This window comes from Pleuronectes platessa, chromosome 5 (assembly GCF_947347685.1).
Source record: "Pleuronectes platessa chromosome 5, fPlePla1.1, whole genome shotgun sequence".
Classification (NCBI taxonomy): Eukaryota; Metazoa; Chordata; class Actinopteri; order Pleuronectiformes; family Pleuronectidae; genus Pleuronectes; species Pleuronectes platessa.
In genome coordinates, this window is record NC_070630.1 from 15911060 (window position 1) to 15935916 (window position 24857).

General features: G+C 40.1%; 1 protein-coding gene across 1 annotated transcript in view; it reads right to left on the reverse strand.

Moving 5' to 3' along the window:
• The window catches only part of kcnab1a (potassium voltage-gated channel subfamily A regulatory beta subunit 1a), a 65747-nt gene extending 41237 nt beyond the window's left edge, over positions 1-24510 (reverse strand). The window contains exon 1 of the mRNA XM_053422009.1: positions 23298-24510. Within this exon, the coding sequence (XP_053277984.1) occupies positions 23298-23506 (209 nt within the window). The 5' untranslated portion in view covers positions 23507-24510. The remainder of the gene's footprint in view (positions 1-23297) is intronic.
• Between the last annotated feature and the right edge of the window lie 347 nt (positions 24511-24857).

Consider the following 24857-nt stretch of genomic DNA (forward strand, 5'->3'; position numbering starts at 1 on the left):
GAATCTGCAGCAACTTCAAGTGCAAACTAAGGACAAACTATAAATGCTGACATACAGTGCCTTGCATAAGTATTCACCCCCCTTGGACTTTTTCCCATTATGTACTTTTACTAACTGGAATTCAAATAGACTTAAATAAACTTTTTCCCGTTTGATCAACAAAACATGCATAGTACTTTGGAGGTGCAAAATAAATTTTATTGTGACACAAACAATAATGAGAACAAAAAAGTTGACATCTGTTGGGTGCATAAGTATTCACCCTCCTGTGTCAATACTTGGTAGAACCCCTTTTCGCTGCATTTACAGCTGCAAGTCTTTTGGGGTATGTCTCTACCAGCTTTGCACATCTAGAGATGGAAAGGTTTGTCCATTCTTCTTGGCAAAAAAGATGAAGCTCAGTCAGATTGGATGGAGACCGTCTGTGAACCGCAATCTTCAAGTCTTGCCATAGATTCTCTATTGGATGAGGTCTGGGCTTTGACTGGGCCATTTTAGGACATTAACATTCTTTAATCCAAACCATTCCTTTGTAGCTCTGGCTGTATGTTTAGGGTCATTGTCCTGCTGGAAGATGAACCTCCGCCCCAGTCTCAAGTCTTTTGCAGACTGCATCAGATTTTCTTCAAGGATTTCCCTGTATTTGGCTCCATCCATCTTTCCCTCTATTCTGACCAGTTTCCCTGTACCTGCTGAAGAGAAGCATCCCCACAGCATGATGCTACCACCACCATGTTTCACTGTTGGGATGGTGTGCTCAGGGTGATGGGCAGTGTTGGGTTTTCGCCACACATAGCGTTTTGCATTGAGGCCAAAAAGTTCAATTTTGGTCTCATCTGACCAGAGCACCTTCTTCCACATGTTTGCTGTGTCTCCCACATGGCTTCTGGCAAACTCCAAACGGGATTTTTTATGGATCCCTTTCAACAATGGCTTTCTTCTTGCCACTCTTCCTTAAAGGCCAGATTTGTGGAGTAGACGACTAATAGTTGTCCTGTGGACAGATTATCCCACCTCAGCTGTGGATCTCTGCAACTCCTCCAGAGTAACCATGGGCCTCCTGGTTGCTTCTCTGATTAATTTTCTCCTTGTCCGACTCTTCAGTTTGGGTGGACGGCCTCCTCTTGGTAGGTTTGCGGTTGTGCCATTTTCTTTCCATTTTCTTATGATGGATTTTATGGTGCTCAGAGAGATGTTCAAAGCTCTGGATATTTTTTTATAACCTAACCCTGCTTCATATTTCTCCACAACTTTATCCCTGACCTGTTTGGTGAGCTCCTTGGTCTTCATGATGCTGTTTGTTCAGTAATGATCTCCAACAAACTCTGAGTCCGTCACAGAACAGGTGTATTTATACTGAGATTAAATTGCAGACAGGTGGACCCTATTTACTAATTATGTGACTTGCAAATGTGACTTGTGAATGTAATTGGTTGCACCAGATCTTTGTTAGGGGTTTCACAGTAAAGGGGGTGAATACATATGCACTCAACACTTTTCAGATTTTTATTCGTAAATAATTGTGAAATCCATGTAATATTTCCCCCCACTTCCAAATGATGCACTATTTTGTGTTGGTCCATTACATAAACTCACGATGAAATACATTTTAATCTGTGGTTATACCATGACAAAATGTAGAAAAGTCCAAAGGGGGTGAATACTTATGCAAGGCACTGTAGGAGTAGTGAGAAGTGGTGGAAGAAATTGTTTTCCTGCCAGTTTTGTTAGGAGGTTCAGAAAAGACACTTGAGGATAGTGGAAGGAAAGATTCATAATTTTTCTTCCAAACTTGTTGATATTATCAGACACCAACTGGAGGCGTATGGGTACATTTTGCGAACAAATCTGTTTCAGACAGACAACATTGTCTGGTGGTCTCTATTCAAGAGAAAACAAACAGAGAAAAAACTGAGTTCTTTATGGTGAAGTAGAGCATTTCCATCCTCGACTGTGCACCTTGATGACTCAGAGTCTGGAGGCAAAAGAAAACAAACAAGATTCTTAGAAGATCCGAGATTGTGTTTCAGCAAAGACTACACACCGCCGAGACTCACTCACGCAAGCACACATGCATGCAGATGAAGAATACTGCTGTTGAATTGGCCCCACTCCATTAAAGTGGAAAGGAATGAAGGATGGTAGAAAGGAAGGAGGTTCAGTTTCCCTAGACTCACATGAGCTCACACTAACAGTGACCTTTAAACTTTGACCCCTGAAATCGAATCAGTTCATCTACAAATGACAACTGGTGAAAATGTGAAAAAATTCACGACTGTGATTTGACCTTTGACCCTTTCAGAACAAATCAGTTTATCTTTAAGTCCAAGTTAACATTTCTTCAAAATTCCAAAGGATTATCTCAAGGAGTTCTTAAGATAATGTGTTCATGAGCAATACAAGTTGTTGTGAGTTCACAGAGATCTTGGACTTTTCCACCAAAATCAAACCTGTTCATCCTCGAGTCCAAGTGAACATTTGTACCAAATTTTAAGAAATTCCCTCAAGGTATTCTTGAGATATCCTGCTTCAATTCAAAACCATAATGGTTGTCGACAGCGCAGATGGTTGAAAATAAAATGTCCACAGTTCAATGTTCAGGGCAAATTGAAGCCTGGAGGCATCTTGAGTTTTCAGCTTGTATCGTTCATAAGAAGTGTATTATCCTTGCGATGACAGTGAGTCTGGCTTATACCCATCACTACCTCGAACAAGGGGCATAAATATAAAAAGACCTGGAATGGGATTTTGTATAAAGAGACGCTATCTCGGCAGGAACAAATACACAGACACCCAATGTGTTTGTGTATAGAGGGATGCCCTGAGTTTTGACTTGTATAAAATGCACTACAAATGGATGTGTGCACACTGCACATTACTCACACATCTGTGTGGACTCGAGCACTATTGATTTCCTGAGCTTGCAATTTGTAGTGAGGATTTATATCCCCATTCCGCCTCGACTCATTTTACAGGGGAAGGTTCTGTAATGTAATTTTTCCATGTGTATAACTCCAGAGAATCTTTTGGAAGGGATAAAGCTCTCAGCCTGGATAGAAAAATATGCTGATCTGCACTTGCACTTCCACAAGCAGCTGGTCAGACAACCTGCTGGATGATAACAAACATAATGTGGTATTACTTCACATGTCGGGCCAAATTAGTGTTTAGCTGTTATTTGTTGGCTGAGCTAAAGTAGGTTGTTATAGGCTTTTAAAAAGTAAAGGCACAGAAGATTCACTATGAATTAAAATTAAGAATGCCATTAGCCACATTTTCTATTGCAAGCCTCAGCTAAAATCTCTAGTTAATAGGGATTAGTGCGACTTCTCTGGAACCAAATGAGGATTTAACATACTAACAAACTCTCATACTGTCATAAAATATGTAAACGAGGAAACACAAGGGTCTTTTCAAAGACCAGTTTTCAGATATGATTCTGTAGATTCTCACACTCAAACAAATACACTCCCACAAGAAGACACATTCAAATTTAATTAATGGAGACATATTCCTCCATCCCTAAAAAAAAAAAAAAAAAAGACTGCAAAGTTAAAAGCCCACGGGAGCTCCTCTCCTCCACAGAAAACAAAGAAATGCCTCGTCAGTAGGCCGGCCCATACTCATGGGAATCCTGATGCCACATACAGTAACATCACAATGCAATCACATTTGCATAATGCACACCGATCAGCTAGTGAGATCCCTTATATCTAGTGTTTCAGAAAGGACAAGAAAAGGAGCTGCAGCGATGGACAGTATGAGGAAAGTGATGCGTTTCTCTGAAAATTAGAGCATGTAAACCTTTTCAAGTAATAACCCAATTCAAAATAATGAACTTCAATATGACTGTAATACCTCTCCTTTAAGTGTTCATTTTCAAAAACTCCCAGCGGGGGATATTAGATAAATAAAAACAGATCGGAGCTCAGCCACTGTGCCTTGTGCATTATTGATATTTACAAATTAGGAGAAGAGAGAAGGGAAAGCGTGCCAGACAAATTGCTGTGAAATAAATCTCAGCTGAATTTTCTGTCTGATATCTGTCTAATACTGCTGCCACCTGAGCAGCTTCTCTGCTGTTGTAGATGGACACTCGAGGTCTGTTTCCTGGTGCTGAGACTTACTGCTGCACAGATCTGGCCACGGGCAGAAGGAGGTGGACAAATGGAGACATCAGCCAACCGAGAGTCACTGTGTCTAAGTGGTTCTTGTCACAGAAAGACCAGAGATGGAAGGAGTCCCACTTCAATCTCACTTCCCTCAATGACCAAGACTCTTTTGAGCAAGGCAGAGTGTTAAAAGCTATAATACACAGGCTACGGAGAGAGAAAGACTCTAGTGATGCTGTTCATGTTTCTGTCCATCAACAGCACCATCAACTAACCCTGATGGATCATTAACGGAGACTTCAATCAATAAAGGAGATCAATAGATATGAAACACGAGTGTGAAATTATTAATGAGTCTGTGTCCGTGCTCACTGATTACAGAATAAGGATGGAGCACTTCTGCCAAGAGAACGGCTTTGTGGGATGGTACAAGACATCTGCTGAGGTGAAGAAATGACTAACACACACAGCCATGTTCACCCATAAATAAGCAATTGGCTTTTATTTAGTCTCAAAGTTCACCAGCGCAAAACCATACTCATGGAATTTGAATTTGAGACTAAATAAACTCCATGCAGGCACACCAATGTTAACTCTTGTTATAGTCTTTTAATGTTCACGTTCCCACACTTTGATTTTGGAAAACTGGGTTTACACTAAATCAAAGTGGAGGATTTTAATTGCAACATTTTTTTTATCATAATCTAACACCACAGAACCGTATGTGTAAGTTACTTTAAATGCTTTTCATAGTTAAATCTTTTAAATGTGTGCTTGCTTTAATTTGCTGTAGTTATTAGTTCAAGTATCTTACTGTACAGTGAGTACGTTTTATTAGCATGGGAGCATGAATAAAAATGAAAAATTAAACATAACAGTTACAGTTTCTTTCAATTAAAGTAAATACGTTCACAAATGTCATCAGACTGAGAGCTGTGGTCACATTTGAATGCAAATTATACATTAAATATATCACAAAGCTGTTAGAAATGCATTATAGGGATGCAGCCTGTTTACCACTTTCTATGTGGATCCATATCAATTATATTCTGGGCCTGAGAACAATTGTAGCCTGACATAACCCCCATAGACCAAGTGGCCTGATACACACAGCCAATAGCAGGGATACAATGCTGATCCAGTGACTATCTGACAATAAGACTGGGCTTATGTTTAATTATTTACGCACAAGCATTTCTTTCATCTACCGGGTCACTGTCATTATATTATTATTCAGACTTAGATGTCAATACAATAATAGAAGAGAGTCTGCGAGGAATATAGCATTGAGCGATTAACATTCAATAATTGAAAAGATGCCGTTACTGTTCAGAGAGAGTACAAAAGAAAATGACTGTATGATAATGATACTGTGCTGCTTTAAGAATGAAACGAATACAGAGGTGGAATAAAGATAAGACTGGCAATATTTGCAATGAGGTCATATACAATGCATAAATAATAAGTGTTTCCATGTTTGAACAAGAGAATGAAGTAAACAAATTAAATAATCTGTGTGTGTGACAACTCTTTGATTCAAGAATCTAAAACTATAATTTACTGAGTCTTGAAGTTGTAACAATAAGATAGGCTAGTAAAATACAAGTAAACATCTTTTCTATGTGGATGTCACGTATTTCCATTAGAGTTTTTTTAACACACAATTGAAATGGTGAGTTTAAAGGCTATTTAACGTTCAGTAATGATGATAATGATGAACTTTATTTCTATTGGGTATTTTAAAAGTTACAAGGTTGTTTCACCTGCAAAAATGGAAATATAAAAAACTACAGAAACTGTAAAATGTCACTCAAATCTGAGTTTGTAAACAACTAAGCCTCTTTTTGCACTTCTGATGTTAAGGACCTAAACCCATAAAAGCATGACCTCCCAACCCTAAAATAACTTTGTTTTAGTCTTTTCTGCTATGGTTGTTTTTTTGTCCTAAAAGCCCTGATTCAGCTGCACTGTGCTGGAAGTTACATTCTCTCATTGCACTGTACTCATTCTAACTGAGCATGAGGCTGAGCATGGTCAACTTGACTGCACTTACTGCCATAATTTACATTCTCGGGTGTTCACCTTCATTTCATCTGCTGATGTTCTGCTGGATGAACACTGTCGACATCTATCTCCTTCTAGCTGCAGGAACAAATGGCAGCGAACAACGTGCTCAATAAACCATACACTTCATGGTCTTTTGCTGCTGTTGACACAATCATGTTAAATCAAATAGCAGTTGGTTGCATGGGAAAAGGACTGAGGTGCTCATTTTACAGCAAATGCAGGTTGTCACGCAAGTCTGCTCTCACTCAAACCTGCAATAAACTAAGAGGAGAGAATAGCAACTGTGCCCTTACAGCATAAGTGGTTCTTTTTATACCTGGCCCACCAAATTGCTGCATCTTGGGGCAAGCATGGCTTTCTTATAATCAAATTTTCGCTGTGTGACTCCCAACCCCCAACCCAAAAAGGAATATAAATAAAGTGTGCCTTTTTCAATAAATAATAATCTCATTAAAGACGACCAGAGACACACTGACAAGCAGTCTTAAATGAAAATATATTCAGTCTTGTAAACTTTTATATTAGGCGCACACCAAAGGATAAACTCATATTAGACACCCTTGTGATTATCGTGGTGGTGTTCCCGTTTTTTCTTATCGAGTCATGTGAGATTCCAAGTCTGTTACATTCTGGCCAAATCGTCTAGTGTGTGTTGTGACGATTAATAATAATAATAGCTTGAATTTATAAAGCACCTTAAAGAGACCCAAGGATGCTATACATACAACAGTGGGAAAAAGAAAAAGAAAAGAAAGCAATTAGCACAAAACAGGACGGAGTGAACAGCACAAAGGCCTTAGTGAACAGTTGGTGTTTGAAGAGTTTTTTAAAACTGTCCAGAGATGCAGCGATTTTTCAGGATGGGTGTGACTGATGCTGTTTTGAAGCCGGAAGGGACTGTGCCAGATTCGGTAGAAGGAATTGATGACGTTGGCCATGGTGGAGCACAGGACGTGAAGACACACCTGAACCAGGCCAGTGGGCATGGGAATATAATATTAAAAATAATTTAAATCCTAATTTAATATGTGGCCTCCCAGTCAAGAGTTGAAAATCCTCCGGTGTGCATCAGGAACTTAGTACAATCGGAAAAACAAGCACTATTATTTGAATGGACGTATATAAACACAAACACCTCTTTCTCAAAGTATACACACCCTCCGCCAGCACCACACACAAGTGACAAAAACACATTCACAAGTGAGTGAAGCTACAGAATAAAATGTACTCATGATAGAGAACATTTTCAGCTAGTTTTATGGTTGTTACTACTGCACTGCTTTATATGATACTAGATAAAGGAAAGATAGAACAAGCTACATTTTTTTTTAAGATAGTTTTTAAATAATCATATTAAGGGATTGTGGAAATGTTCCTGTCAGGGGCAAGCTAAGGCTCCACAAATCAGAGGTGATTACTGAGATGTTAAAGACATAAAGCTTGTTTCTGTTTTTTTATTAATGAAGGTTAAATCAGATGTAGCCTTTTGTGCATCGTGCATTGTTGCTTTTAACATAAAATGGAAATATTATTGAATTTTTTCTTTGGTAAACCCCAGATATTGATTCTCTCATATTTATTGTGAAGGTTAGCTCACAGAAAGAAGGTTCTCAGTTCAAATCCTGGTTTGGTCCAGGTCTTTCTCTGTGGACTTTTCATGTACCCCCTGCTCTCCAGGTACCCTGGCTTCCGCACACAGTCCAAAGACATGTAGAATGGTGGTTAGGTTAATTGGATTCTTTAAATTGTCCTACGGTGTGAATTTGAAACTGAATGGCTTTTGGTCTCTGAATGTTCTCCTGAAGTTATCCCAAGGAGCTATATGAAGAAAATGTTAATGTCTGAGTCAGTTTCTCCAAGCATTTTCCAGAGCCTATGTCTGAAAATATACAGTATGTCATCCCTGCAATAGGCCAGAGACCAGTTAATTGCAGCCCAGAATGTACCTAGCCTCTTGTCCCATGTCAGCTGGGGTTGGCTCCAGTTCCCCCTGTGACCCTAAGAGGACGAGCAGTATAGATAATGGATGGCTGGATGTTTCCTTATTGTGTTTACCCTAAACTCAGAGAAAACATAGGAGATGTTTTGAAGATGTTTTGATTGTATTATGAATGTCAGATTGTTTTATTACTAATTCAGAGTGCACAGAAGATAGTGACTGTCTGACATTTAGACTGTAGCTGCAATAAAAGCAGGCTAAATCCAGCCCTTGCTGTGTGACAACTAAATCCCTTCAGGGATCAACAAGTGACTTTGCCACTTTGATTCAATTCCAACCTAAATAAAGGTTAATAGAACCAAGCAAATCTTAAATGAGTTGTGAAAGCATGACCTTTTGTTGTACAACAGGTGGATTTGGAATACATTTGCTGGTTAAGCAATCCAAACAAAGCTTTTCCATTGCATGCAAGAGGAACATGCACTGACCCTGCACTGACAGATAAGCCTGGGCTCATTGGAAAACGGCATGCAATCAGGACAGTACGTCTGCATGCTTTCTGCATGTGTAATAGTGTTATAGCTGGTCATTTCAAACTCCAGGGCAGCATACAGTAGCACAGAATCTAAACAGTAGCTTGAGGCAGTAAACATCCACCTTTCTGAGCAACTATTGAACACTTATCTCAAATCTGCATTAATGCGTCTGAACATCACTCTGAGAAACAGTCGGTATCTCCATGTGCTGTATCTTTTGACAGTCTACCATGTGGGCTGTAAACTAGTTCATGCAGACTCTGACCACACAGAAAAAAACTAGTTTGATCACTTCATGTTGCATTATTCACAACAAGGCATCACCACTCACTCAGCCACGCACCACACTGCACCAGCCTGGATCTATATGATACTCTGCATTTTAAAAAATGTATTTTTTGCATCACATAATAATGCTACATGGTTCTTATAATCTTTTTTTTTACCCTTTAGCTCTTTATTTTTTGATAATATGTCCCAAAATCTCTTGACCATAGTCTGTATATAAAAATGAATATACACTCAATGTCCGGGAAGGTAAACCAATGCAGATTCCGTGAAACCTGTATTCTCTGATAAGACCAGCAGAGGCAAACTTCACTGGTGGCAAAATTAAAACTTCTATATAAGTCTATGGGGAAATTATATAAACATTTTTATATGGAGTTTATGGCCTCAAACGCTATAGTTTTAAGTCTTCTTCGAAACATCATGTTGTTAATTTATGAATTATGGTTCCAACACAATAAAGCAAGGTGTGCTTTTGGGCGTGGATGCTGTGTTATTGTCAGAGTACTTTTTGTGGTGTAGGTGGGCGTGCAGTGTCTAAGTCACCCACGTGATCTCCGCAGAACCATCTATACGTCATTTCCTGCCTCCTGTATGCTCTACCCAGGCGCCGCCCCTCGACTAAATGTTTTGGACATTTTCCTGTTGGGAACATGTCTGAACCCACATCTACTGCTTTATTCTTCATATGTGAAAGTAAACCTTATGTCTGAAAATGTCCAAGATGGTACTGGCCAAAATAAACTTGAGGCTTCAAAACAACAGCTCACAAACCAATGGGTGACATCAGGGTGGGTTGCCTCTTGGCTTGGACCAACCGGCTTCATCATCAACCCAAAACTAGGGCTGCAACTAACGACTATTCTGATAGTAGAGTAGTCATCGATTATTGAAACGATTAATCGACTAATCGGATTACACAAATTCTCAATTGCTCCAATTTTAGCTTGGGGTTATTCGAGGCATATGATGACTGAAAATAAAGACAATAAAGATCGATACTTCATTCAAAAAAATAAGTGTTTTAATCAACTTTGCTGCATATAAGGGTGCGGTTGACACAATAGCAAAGAAAAATCAAGTTTTTGTCCATTTAAAACCAAGGGCAGGCAAAGTGATAATAAAAAATAAATAAATAAAATTCAAGTTTCCCTTTTTCCTGTGAACCAAGAACAGGCCAAGTGCTGATCTTAAAAAAGAGTCAGCAATAAAAACATCAACAAACGAAACTACAGTCTTCTTCAGACTGCATAATGGTAATCAAAAAAGACGTTTGTCAGGCAATAGGATAACATTATGCTTTTAAACTCGTTAAAAAAAAGTTTAAACAATATTTTTGTAATGGATTCTAGAATCCTGCGCACAGGTATGTATACGCGTATATAGCAAGCTAGCTAACAGGCTATCTAACCGAGGCGAGTCTGCATCGTGTACGTTACGATGTCAAACCTCCTCCTCAAATGCGCGTGTCCTGCTTTCATTGAGAGCAGGTCCGCCGTACAGATATTGCGCGTAGTTTTTTCCGGGCTACGTTAAGGGTGAAATTCTCCCGAACTATTTTCATCCAGGTATGCGATGCTGTTGCAGCGGACCTTGCCATTGGTCCATGTTTTGTCGCTTTTGCATATGCGCGACTTTCAGAGATAGGAAGGAAGCGAGATGGCTCACTCGTCAGCTACTTCCATCAGCACCTCCGGTAAAACAACGTTTAGTTCAGCTGCACGGCACGAAAAAACACGCGCTATGACGTAACCAACGAATTTAAACTAATGAGATTTCCACTTCTGTGGTCAATTTATAATTTTGAGTTGTAAACCTTGGTTTGGAGAAAGGTTTCCACAAAGAGTTGCTGTAATCCTATCCTCTCCAACACAGCTTCCTCCTACATTTGGCCACTTGTATATATATATTATTATTCGTGCTTCTGTGTCACTGCTGCAAAAGTAAATTTAATTCTATAGTCGTTTTAAGTGTTTATCTACAACTTTATTGCCCTCTTATACCAATAAAATGAGCATGGGTGGTTCTATGAGTCTGGTAGAGAATGTAACTACTGAGTAGTGACTGTGGAAGGAATCTTTATTGTTCAGCCTTACTCGAGAAAAAATCGAATGCTTTTACTTTCACACATGTGCTGACCGTTTTAGAAGAGGAGTTATTTATTACCTTTGTCTTAGTTTCACTCTCTGTAATAAGCTGCTGTCATCATTTTACTTGAACATCATACATAAAAAGGGATTAATTTCACTATGGGGCACATCATCATCATAATGTGGGGATATCAAAATGCATCAGCTCCATTTAACACAAATTTATTCATTTTTATTGATTACTTCACCAAAATTATTCACTATCTAACGGCTGAAGTTCATTATTTCAACTTTTTCCATTGTGAACACACCTGCTACTTCCCAGAGGCTGTGATAGGGTATAATAACATGAACACTGTCCTATCAGAGATGTGGGCATTAATATACATAATATAAGGATAAGGTGTACAGCTCTATGTGTGTTTGTGTCTGCCAGGTGTTTATGTAATACCATAATTGGAGTCTCTGGGAGTAAATGTGATAAATTATGCCTCAGTTAAAAAGTGCAGAATAAGCTTAATATGCTGATGGGTACTGCGCTGGCTGGAAAACAACTAATGAGCCCAAAAGTCTTTTTTGCACAAGCAAAGAAACATCATTAAAATGTTTAACTCTGCTGACATCTTGCTTTGTTTCCTGAATAACCTCCTCTATATCGTCCAGGGGGGTGGAAACCTTTCAAATATACCGGGCTCTAACAAAAGTAATGCAATGGTGCATGATGCTCATAAACCTCCTCCACACGTTAGAACACACACAGATTAACCAGTGCTGACAGCCATGGACATCAGGAAAGGGAAGAAGAATGGAAACGATGCAATGGTGCTAATTACACAGGAAGAACAGGAGCAGGAGAGAGGAAGGGGGTTATTCACTACAGTGTGATCATGCAGATGAAAGCAGATGTAGATTGCATGTTTTCTCAAAGGGCAATGTAAAACACATAGATGCACGCTATAACATGCAGAGTGGGATACGTTGATGGTGATGATGGGGGAATGGACAGACGCAGGAAGCGAAGTATGTCATGAAAAAAAATGCACATACGTATGCACGAGTATCTTCGTGACTGACAGTTCCACATTTCAGACTGCTGTGGAGTGTAAAGCGCAGAAATGTCCCTGGATGTTCAACGAGAAAGGGTGTGTGTTTATGTGAGCTTTTGTGCTATAAACCATGCAGCTGTGGGTTTCTGATGTGTGTGTATGAGCGTACGTGTATTTGTGTAGGAATGTAAAACATTACCTGTAAAGTATCCCCGTACTTGTACATTATTTTATTTCCACACTGTAGAATCATAGTTTGCACCAAAAAAAAATAAAAAATCCACGGCACCAACGCAGTGTCAAACACACACACACACACATTAGACAAACCCACACAACAGAGCCTCTTGATTGCAGCATTTGCTCTCATTCACATCTCCATGGAGACAGTCAATTACATGTCCTTCATATAGATACAGTCATCCAGAGCCCCTCGTCCCCCACAACATTATCAAACATACTATATAAAGGAGAGAGTACTGTTGATTAACGGAATTATAGAAAAAATGTCCCCATTCAAATCCAAGCTCCTTTTGCTTGTGATCATCACTCAGATGTTTACTCAACTAAATATATGAATTCACTCCGAGATACAGACAGTGCTGTAAATCTTGGATAAATCTAAAATACTAGAGCCATACCTGTTCTGTCATTATTCAGCTGAATATGTAATTATGTGCGTGTGTGTGTGTGTGTGTGTTAGCCTCAGAGCACATTGATCATTTTCAAAAACAGGTCCATCATATTACAAATTGGCACTTTCACAAGCTGAAGACAGGCCGATCGGACTGATTGAGCCCTTTTTCATATGCACAAATTGCACATTGCACATGAACAGACATATTCACAGGCAGACGTATGGACAAACAGCAATATGTATCCTGTTGATGAAGCTGAGGATTTACTCAATTTCAGTAGAAATACAAACCAATTAATAATCCCTGACATCTTCTCTCACCCTCTTCATGTCACGCTACTTTCCTGTCTCCAACACATTCTGATTATAATTCAATGTAATTCCACTATTATCATGTCAGCAAAGCGTCGACCCGGTTAAATAATGATGTGGAGCAGAAGAGAAGAGAAACACATCAGTAGTAGTAGAAGGTAACATCACACTGCGTTTTAATATTTTTGTTACTATGCCACAGACGAAAGCTCGGTTGTGTCGAGTAAAATTACAACGCAGTCACGTCTTCAGAGGTTGTTAGGATCTTTGATATCTCACACTCCTTACCATTCAATATTCATGGAGTTCAAAGGGGAAAGGAAAAAGAGGGAGCAGCGAAGAAAGACAGCTACAGACGTTAGGCTCAGTTCTCTTTGGTAGAAATGAACGTGTAAATTCTTCCATTACAACACACATAAAGACTGCAACATAAAAAAGCACCCGGCTGTATTATGTTTACAAGCAGCAGCGGCAGAAACATCAGTTATCCCTTCTTGTTCCTTCTGTTGATATCTTATCTTTGATTGTAAGATATTAATGTTATAACTTATGAATGTTTACCGTCACTACAGTTCTTCTTACATCTTTAATATGGATGTGGATGTGTAATGTGTAAATACTAATATTCTGATATCCACATCTCAAACATTTCCACTTCTATGTTAATATGACACTGAATTTAATATCTTACAATATTCTTATAGATCTCATGATAAAACAGTATCTAGATCGTTTTAATGATGATGTGTCTCTAGTTATTAAGAAAATGATGCATCATCTACACCACTTTTCCTTTGAGGGTCACTGGGGGGAATGGAGCCAATCCCAGCTGACATTGGACGAGAGGTGGAGTCCACCCTTGACAGGTCGCCAGCATATGACCAACATACAGAGACAATCAGACATTCACTCTCACATTCACACCTACAGACAATTTAAAGTCTCCAGTTAACCTAGCTCCAATCTGCATGTCTTTTTTTAATATATTCAAAGCAAAGAATCAGAAACATGTGAGTAGAAAAACCTAAAAGGAGCACAACGCAGCTAAACACCAGAACTAATAATTTGGTTAAGGTAAATAACAGCAGAACAGCAAAACAGAGACTGAGCCACAACTAAGACTGACGCCCGGTGGTTGTGTGCCTCGACCAACCAGTGCAGTTTGAGTCTACATACTTTTTTTTCAATACCCATAAACCATTGAAAGCACTAAACCACCGAACCATAACCAGTGAAATCAAATCAGTTCATCTTTGAGTCCAAGTGACAACTTATTTGAATTTAATGAAATTTATTTACGGTAGACTTGATAAGAGACCAAAAACATAAATTGCGAGGTCATCTCGTCCATCTAAATCTAATTATCTCATATAGGAGTCCGAATGAACATGTATAGCAAATTTGAAAGGATTCCCTGTGGGGATTCCTGAGATAACGTGTTCCCAAGGCAAAAAATATATTTTGTGTGGCCACAGGGACCCTGATCTTTGACCATCCGAAATCTGATTAGTTTATTCTTATTTCCAAATTAAACGTGTGTATTACATTTGAAGAAATTCCCTGAAGGTTTTATTGAGGTAGTATGTTATAGAAGAATGGGATGAACAGACAACCTGAAAACGTAATGCCTCCATCCACTGGCTGTCATCCTTCATCCTCCTATAATTAAAATAAAAGAGGAGATGCATATTATCTTAAACTCTTTCTTCCGAGAAAACCCAACAGTGTTATTTGGCTCAAATTAGAGGAGCAACTACAACAATTGGAGAAAACAAGAGACAGTGGTACTGAGACATCTGCAGTCTGACTGTCTTAATTACAGCAAACAAGCCGACTGTAATTTCAGAGTCCGCTGCCACAGACTGAGTCAGATATTTTATTCAGTTATGCACATGCTGTCACACTCAAGATAGGGGTCTGAACTCAGAGCTACTAACCTGCCACCATAATTAATAATGCTATCAGTGTATTTCAGGATACCCAAGGGCAAAGCAACATTTCACTGACAAACTGACAGATGATCAGCGTAAATCGCTGTTTGTTATTTGCCACACAGTTTAATACAATAGGCCCCTGTAGGGATTTACCAGTATAACCATTCTGAGATTTGACACACGCTCTTCTTTCTCTCCCTTGTTCTTTCTTATGCTCCTTTAATCATCCCTCCATCACTAGGAGTGATGAGGAGACCACAGTTGGTTTCAGATGTGAAACAATCAGACAATGATGTTTGTTTCATCCACAATGAACCAAGTTTAACACTGTAACCATGACAATTCCAGTCCTCTAATCTCTTAAACTCTAATAACTTAAATAACAGGACGATCTTTTCCTTAACCCGGCCAAACAATTTTGTATGTGCACCGACCAAACTAACTATTGTTACTAAATGTAACTAAATACATCAGTAAGTCACTTTTTGTGTGTCTGTGTGTGTATTTATATTTTAAAAGCGAAACCACCAAGGACATGATTACCATAGCAACAAGCAGAGATGATGCGTTGGTAATAGGGGCGTTTAGAATATGTAGTGTGGTGGTCTTGTGGAGAAATACCATCCTGCTATGAAATAAGGACTCGTAGTTTCAGTATTTGCAAATTATTCCAAAAATACTTGATGATAAAAGTCAATTTAACATTTAGATCTTTCTCATTCTCATACACTTGATACATTGGTACATCCTCTCTAAAATGGCACCCCACACCATCAGTTTTTACAGTGGTTCCTAATCTGGCCTTTCACACCACTGTGCAGTGTGAACTCTCAGCAGGTTGTAGACAGCAGCTGAGCTTACACCAACCCTCTCCTAACAAATGAACCGTGTGTGAGTTGACTCATGCGACAGCTTCTTCACAAACCCTTTGTTGTTTCTTTTACAGCAACTGATACTCAAATGTCACCAGGAAGTATGCCACAGGTTTGAAATTGGAAGATTGTTCTGAGTATTTGTTAACCACATTTCATGAAGTTTATTAAATATGACAGCTTTTGACTCTCCTGCCTATGAGAGTAGGTTGTGAGATAGTGAGAACTATAATTAAAAGTAGGGGAAATAAGAGCATTTGTGTGAGTACATGTGTGAAAATGCACATTGGCTGCATTTGTACTTATGCATCAGTAATGTGAAGATAAGCCTGAATTAAATCATGTTGGCACTTGTGCTATTTGTGTTATTTCACATTGATATGAAAACACACATTTACATTTGTCACAGCATGTTCTGTCAACATTGGTTCAGATGAGACGAGGTGTTTGCATGGAATAACTCCAGCTCTCTCTCCTAACAGGCTCTGCTATTACAGGTTTAACCCTTTCAAACCCCTGTCACACACTGAGTCACATCAGTGCACACATAATCCAATCAGGTGGCAGAGCTTTCATAAGCTCCATAAACAGCCGATAACTCATTTAAGTTCAGCCAGCTTTGTAATATTAATTTTTAATTCTAATAAAACAGTTTCAACAAGTTGTGATTTCCTATGCATGTATATTTTATAACCATTAGTCTCCACTAGGGATGGGCGTTCGATTAAATTGTCTTCGTCGATCGTCGGGAGAGTTAATGACGAATTTTCGATTAATCATTAATATTTTCAAGTTAAAAAATTCACTATTTACAAGCTACATTAAAATGCAGAAATGCAAAAAAAGCGTGTTTCCTCATTGAGATCTTTATTACAAGATGAACAAAATATGCGCTGCCGTAATCTTAAGCAGCGGAGTCGACAGCTAGAAGCCGGTGCTACTAAACACAACTGACCCTCGTTTTTTTTCCCTCCAAAATAAAATAATAATAATTTAAAAAAACATAATGTTAAACAACAACTACAAATATATAATACTTAGGTCTGACAGGTTTTGCCAAATGTAACTCAAAACTATCAAACAAGGTACTGAGTCGAGAAAACTTCATAAAAATAACCAGTAACTCACATACAACTTCAGCACCAGCCTACGGATTTGTGTTGAGAAAGATGAGCATGTTAACATGCTCTGAGGTCAGAGGCGAACGCAGCCTGGTGACCGTCAGTCCAGCCGCCGGAAACCCCGCTCTGAGGGGACTGACGTGGCCGTGATACACAGGTAGCTCCGTGCTAACTTGGCTAGCCTGGCCGCGGCTCCGGTGTTTGCGCTCCCCTCGTCCGTGTCAGACAACGCAGGCTCCTCATCTCCCCCAGCCTCTGGGATAGCTTCACAGTGTTGGCAGTGAACCAAGTCATTATTTAACTCAAAATGGTCCCATGCAACACTTCGCCGTGACCTCTTCATGTTTACTTTGGAAATGGAACTACACGGTAACTCGCAGCCAGTCGCAGGTAACTGAGTAGGACTGTGGCGTTTTTTTCAAACACTGCCCCCCGTGGTCAAATGTGTAATTAGCGAATTTCTCGATGAAAAAATTATTTCATCGAGGAAATTCTTAATGATCAATTAATCGATCGTCGATTAATTATGCCCATCCCTAGTCTCCACTTAAAATCAAAGAAAGCATGACGACAGAGAGTGATCCAACTCCTCCCTTTCGTTAACTTGGGCAAGATCCCCGATGGCTGTTATAAAAAAGTGTTGTGCATAGAGGTGCTGTATGAATGTGTGTGTGAAAAGATGAATGCAACTTGTATTGTAAAGTGTTTTGAGGGGAGACTGCAAGCTTATAAACAAAGGATTTAAAATATAAGGAAAATTTATCCAACACTGTTAACATCTTTACACTAACAAAGGTTTCCATTTCTATGGCGAGAGCTATACTGACGCTGTATCTTCTTAGAATATGGAAAGTAAACCATCAGAACACCCATACTCTTTTACAGAATGTCAGATGAAAGAAAGAAATGCTGAATAAAAATTCCACTGAGATACAGAAGCTGGAGGAACAGAGGCTCACAAGGACGAAACATCAATTCTGCTGTGTGTTGTGTCCCAGAGATAGAAGTCAGAGCCTCAGTGAGGGTGACTGATAGTGAAGCCCATCATACTATACAGCATTTTAATGCTTCACACACAATTCTGTGGGGGGGTATACCCATACACACTCACTGACTTATTAATAGATCGGATATTAAGTCAAGCTCATACCTCCTGATGCCTCCCTCTATCAATTATACCGACCTCCTGCTCCTCCTCTCCTCTTTTTGGCGCTCTCTCTCTCTCTCACTCTCTCACTCTCTCACTCACTCACTCACTCACTCAATACATAAGGCATGATTAAAAAACATCTAAACCCATTGAAAAAAATGGTTCCTTTGTTTCACGTGCTGCCAAGCTACGGACTCGGGCCGATTCAAAGCTCCTTATCACAACACACACTGATGCAGGGAAGGGGATGCAGGGAGCAAGCAGAAACCCTGGTCGCTCAATCTATACAACTGCACACAGCAGAGTCGCACCACAGCGAGGGGTTTGAATCCTTTCAGAAGAGCCATCTAAATCAACCCCTCCCCATGTGACTGATTGACTGATGCAAATGTTATTTACGGGGTCTGTAAGGAAATCGTTATCATTGAATGAATGAGTTCTCACTGCAGGGCATCAATGTGATTCTTACTAAAAAATTTGTAAAACACTGAAAATAGACCAGTAAACATCTCGTTTCTGCGCCACCGATGTGTCCGTAAATCCACCATAATCCAATATTTTATAACTGAATCCAATGAGCTGCGATGCTTATACAAATGCATAAACTCCAGCTCTCCACCCTAGTGCTCTCCCGCCGTCAGAATGTATTAAAGTTTGAATAATGTATACACACGTTGACACAGGGCACCAGTAAACAACATATAACACCAGTCCATAAATTAATAAGCCAAGTATAAAACTGCGGACTCAGTTATATAATTTTGCTTTAACTTGAAGAGCAGAGCATCAAAGTTTCATATGAATAACCTTAGAGTGTCTTAACTACCATAATCAAACTTTCAGCCATTAAGTACCAGCATGAGGATTGTTTCCGGAAATACAGGGAAATACAAGCTGGACTTTTAAAACCAAAAATCACGTTGCATCACAAAGATAAGGAGAACCATCTCAGATATTCTTCTTTATAGTCTTAAACACACCCAGACCTCTAAAGTGACCTGTGTGTGTATGTGTTTGTTACCTGACAAAAGCTGCTGTCACAAGTAATTGAATAGAAACGCACAGACGGATACAAATTGAGAAGTAAACATCTTCACTTGTCATGCGTTCACCTACACTGCTGTGCCAGAGCAGATGGTGTATACAACCCAGGGTTCACTTCCTGAAAACAAAGAAACAGAGAGGAGGGGGGGGGGGGGGAGAGAGAGAGGACAGAGAAAGTGTATCCTGTCCCTCATAGTCCATCCCAAAGAATTACTGTCAGCAGAAGACAATGCAGCACTGATAGATTAACACACACACACACACACACACACACACACGTATCATTTCTCTTCATTTGTCTGTCTTTATGTTTCCATCTCTCCTCTCGCCGTCCTTCTTCCCATTGTTCCTGAGGAACAGTGAGCAGAAACTCTAGCTCGTCCTCGTCTATTGTCAGAAGTAATTTTCATCAGCCACTGTCTGCTTACTGAACTTTTAACGACAAACTGACAGAAAGACTGCACTGGCATATGGTCGTTCTGCCATTCCATAGGAGAACATGTATAGCTGGGAGTTAGTGTGTATGCCTGCATATGGGTACAAGTTTTCATTCTTACGGATACAATACTCCTCAGCCTCTTTGATGCATTTTCCCAAAAAGGGATTTAATAAGTTAATCAATCACAAAATAGATCCACAGAATAAAACCATGGAAAACAGATCAACAATTTCATGAAATGTATTACAATCTATAATCCACAAACACAACTGACACTAATCACCACAATTTAAGTGTGCAGCTTCTTGTAGGATTAACCCACCTGTCAATCATGCTGTTCTCTAGACGCTCATCAGCCTGTACTTACACAACACTGTCCTGCACTGAATACTTATTCCTTATCACTGCCTAATGTGTGGGAACATTTGTGCTGACAAAAAGTCTAAAATCAATCGCAACCTTATGGCATCACTGTAAGCGACTGCTCATCTCTGCAAGCCCCAGTATATAATGGCATTAATGGTGCATTAAACCCTGTTCACTCAGACCTCTACAACTCGTCACATCATCTGTAAATATCATAATTGACCTAACAGTGAAATATATTTCATTCTCTCTTACTGGTTTAGTCTAAATGATTTGTATTCCTGAGCTAGATTTCCACTCTTGATTTGTTGCTGTGAAGCTGAGGAGTCTTTGGCCTGACAAAGCTCGGAGCGGCAAACATTCCCACAAGCCTGAGCTACCACACATCTCAGCAATGTTATTATGCTCAGCTTTGACGTGACATGATTTTTTTTAATCAAGCTTCTGCCATGTTACTTCTGCCTCATCTCAAGAGCGTTTAGGAATTCACAAACTAAAACCTGTTAGCATTAGAACCAGGGGAAACACTCTTCACCTTCGTCTTTACAATTTCCATGTTGCTTTCCACAACTTCCACTTAATTGCCTGAGGTGTGCTTAGAGCGACAGGTCACTATAGCATCATAGTATGGTCAGAACCACTGTCAGTCAATCAGAACTCTGAACCATCGCACCCCGTCAGGAGGTGTCAGGAGGTTTCTCAGTTACAGACACACGTCTGTCGTCTGTCACAATCGTGACGTGCTGATCTACACAAACTGTCATGATGCCAATGTTCTGATCATTTCCTCCCATCAATGCTGACACATCAATACATTTTAGCGCTATTGGCAGAAGCTCATCAATGTATCCATATACTAACTTCAAAAAGGTCTGTCTGTGGGTCTTTGGAATGCACATCTCAAGAACCAATTGGCTTCAGTTAAATGACATTGTATTTGTATAGCACCAAATCATAATATACTTTATCTCAAGGCACTTTAAATAGAAGGTTGAGACCTTGACATGTGCATTGAGAGCGAAGTGCAGCGTCAACTTAGGTGCACAACATTCATTTTGCTGCCGCAATTCTAAATAGAACTGAATTACAGAGCCTTTATTTTGAACAGTTGTGATCTAGGGTCTGAGCTTATATTGTAGAACTGTTGAAGGACTCACTAATGATAAGGAATTATTCTGAAGTAGCTCAGGCGCATATACACAGACAGGCATTGCACTAGTAGAGACACAAATCCATCAATGTTCAGTTCATTTAGTCCTTTCAGATGTGTGTTCCTTTATAACAAACACAACACTTAAGTTTCAGAACCTATACCTTTATGGATACTCTAGCTCTACTGAGCTCAATACAAATGTGAGTAGCTTCACATTATTCTTTCCAGTTTCCATGTTGTTTAAATAGCAACGGCACTTGCGCCCATCATTTTTTCCTATGTGGCACCATGCCACAAGCTTCTTACAGCTCTCATTACTGGTCAATACACATCACAGCCCACTTACGTGACATATTGTCTAGACTGCCTCAGAGTTCAGACAATATGTAACTTAAGGAGCAGTTCACAGTTTTTTACTAATATTGGGCAATGAAATATTAGTCCATGCCAAAGTTGGCAGATCCTTTGTAGGAGACATCTACACTGTGTTGATATTCTAGCTTCTCTTATTGTTCAACAGTTAGTCATCAAGAACACATTTTCATTTATTGCACAGCACGCACATCACATGCAGAGACAGAGTTAACTCTTTCAGTTTCACAAAAAGCCATTTGTATAAGTTTCTGCTTTAGAGACTAGGCCTTCATCCAATTAAAAAGTCCCAAATCTTTGAAAAATCACCCCAGAACAATTTGCATTATTAACTATTTTATCGATCCATAGACTATGAAGAGTACCCTCATTTAATCAAAGAGGTGTGCAGAATATTCATGTGCAGTACAGCGGCTGATGCCAAAAGAAATAGTTCAGGAACAAGCCAAAATTTAGCTGCAGCAGCAGAACTGCTGCCAGATTGAGGTCGGATTTCGTATCTCTGCTTTTATACTGAGCAGAGTTTTTGAAGTGGTTTTATTTAATAGAATATTAAGATGCGGCTGAATGGTTCGCGCTACCTCTCTCTATGCACAAGAAAACTTTGTCTTCATACACACACACTGAACACAGACCCCAACCGGATTTCACATGGATTTGCACAGCCTGGAAAAAAACCATAATGCCACCGTATTTTACATAAAATTCACAGCTCGAGGATATAAAGAGTCAAACACACAAGTCAGCTGAGCAGCAGCCCTGCTGAGGTCAAATCCAACTCAGACAATCTGCCCACACTGCAGAGCTGTCTCACCAAACCTCAGCGAGGCAGAGAGAAGAGAGAAGAGAGAGGGGAAAAAGAAAAAAAAAAAGTGTTTAGGTGTGTGGGAGATAACCAGAAGTAAAGACGAGTCCTTTTCCATTCAGTGCATTTGAATAGAAGATAATATGAAAACTGAGGAGAAAGAGAGAAAAAGACGGAGAGAGGAGACGGAAGAGATGAGCACGAAAGCGTTAGTAAACTCTCAGCAGGTAACCGCAGCATTTATCCTTAAATCCTGACAGGTTTGCTTTGTCACATACCGTTTGAACGAGCAGCTTCTGTATAATTCTGAGGATCAAAAGTAAAATGTGTAGTGATAGCGGGTTGCAAACACATTGCCGGCTTGGCAGAAGGTGCTTCAGCTGGTGCTGGAAAGAACGGCTTTATGAAATTACACAATATGCAACCATCAACAGGCATTAGAGGGGATTTTAAAGAAAGAAAGAAGAAGTGTTCTGGCCCTCAGTGAGGGGATCGGTTGGCAACTAAATTTAAAGCAGTTATCATTTCAAGATTTTTTACAGATTACACTGGGTAACAAATTCTCTGAGTAAAGGTTGCTCAGTGTTGAGATAATGAGATCAATCCTGTGTGTAAAATAATTTAATAAAGCAATTAACCTACATTAGACAGAACTACTTTCATAAACTAAATTTGTATTAATTGATCATCGATCACTGAATTCTGCATTTTTTATTAATCCTAAAGTGGTTAAAGAACAAGGGGAGCAAAAGAGTGAAAGAATGTAAGAGAGCGGAAAAAAATAAATAAAGAGCAAAAGAGTGACAGAGCAAAGAGCAAAGAGCAAAGAGCGAAAGAGCAAAAGAGCAACTGAAAGAACGAAAGAGCAAAAGAGCAAAAGAGAGATTCAAAGAGTGAAAGAAAGAAAGATAAGAAATACAAGACAGATGAAACATCCAAACATCAGCTTGTTTTTCAAGAATCTTCTCCCTAAGTCCCTAAACCCAGCATGCACACACACGCACACACACACACCTGTATTTCATGCCCGTGTGTTTCCCTGTAGACTCCTTGAGCGAGATGTGGCGCGGTGTAAAGGAACCGAAGCTGCGGGCGATGATGGCCACGGTGCGGAACTTGGCCCGGGCTTGGTTGACCACGTTGGGGCTGGTGGCGCTCTGCTTGCTGTGGTCCCCATTGCCCCGTTTCAGGTTGTGGTCTGTGCAAGCGATAGACACCTGCATGGCTGAGCTTCAAGGCGGCGGAGCAGGAGCTTTGGAAAAGTACAGTCGGGGAACTGAAGGAGAGCAGAAACAGCCTGGAAAAAACTCAGGTGGTTTTTGAAATCTATCGATTCAACGTTGTGTCCTTTAGAAGTTCATGCTGGGAGATGAATTAAGTCTTCAGTTCCTCACTTCAGTGCATCACTTTGATATGTGAAGACAAATCTAACGGTTAAGGCTTTTGCTCTGTGTTGTTGATCACCTCTTCCATTTCAAGTCTTTCCGTGTAGAAGAAAAGCAGCAGAGCCGGTCAACCATCAAAAGCCAGAGAAGTACAAAGCCTCCTCAGTTCTTCTGTAGGATCGCAAAGAATGTATTCCCCCCACCGGTCTACACCCCTGCTCCTGTGTCCTGCCTCTGGTAACGAGCTCAGAGAGTTTTTCTATCACAATCAGAGGTGGTGGATGGAGAGAGTGCAGAGGAATGAAACAGAGAGACGACGGGGAGATGCGACCCAGGCGCTTCGCTCTCCCTGGTCTGACTGTGAGAAGAGAGAGAGAGAGAGAGAGAGAGAGAGCAGTAGTGTTTGTGTGTGTGTGTATGAGAGAGAGACAGAGAGAGCGAGAGAGAGAGGGGAGAGGAGGGTGAAGGAGGAGGAGACAGGGTCAGAGAACAGATAGGGAGACAGAAGGCAGGAGATAACGAAGGAAGTAAGGGGGGAGTCTCAGGTCTCTGCAGGGTGCACCATCAGTCGTCCACAATCAGCACTTTCTCATCTTGTCACTACTTCTTTTCCGCACCTCGCGCCTCGCTCCTCTCCTCCTCTCGCTTCCTCTTGTTCCATGGCTGCTGATGTTAACGCGAGTCACTAATGTGCTGGTGCCCCAGTTTCCTCCCCTCTTCTTCTTTCCCCCCTCTCTCCCTCCGTCTTCCTCGCTCTATATCCAATATTCAATTCTCGACTCTTTTTACCTCTCTTCCTGATTTTTTCTCAGAAGGGCAGCTCCTTCGCCGACAGCGCAGCTTCAGGGAACTGAGAGAGCGCGTTGCAACACAGCCCTCTTTCTCTCTCTCTCTTTCTCTCTCGCTCTCTCACTCCCACTCTGTTTCTGTGTCTTTAGCTCCCACCCATCTCACCTACCCTCTCTGCACTCTGTTTTCTCACCTGTCACCCATCTTTGAAATTCCCTTCATTTCATCCTGTACCAACATTTCCATCCAGCAGCAAGGCTTTTGCCTTCTAATTCTTCTGCTCTATGTACAATATTCTATTGATCATATTCCCTTTTTCTACTTTTTCATTCTTCCACACAGGCAGCAGCCAATGGGCTGGAGGCTTATTTTTTTTCTGGTTATCTGTTCGTCCGTCTGT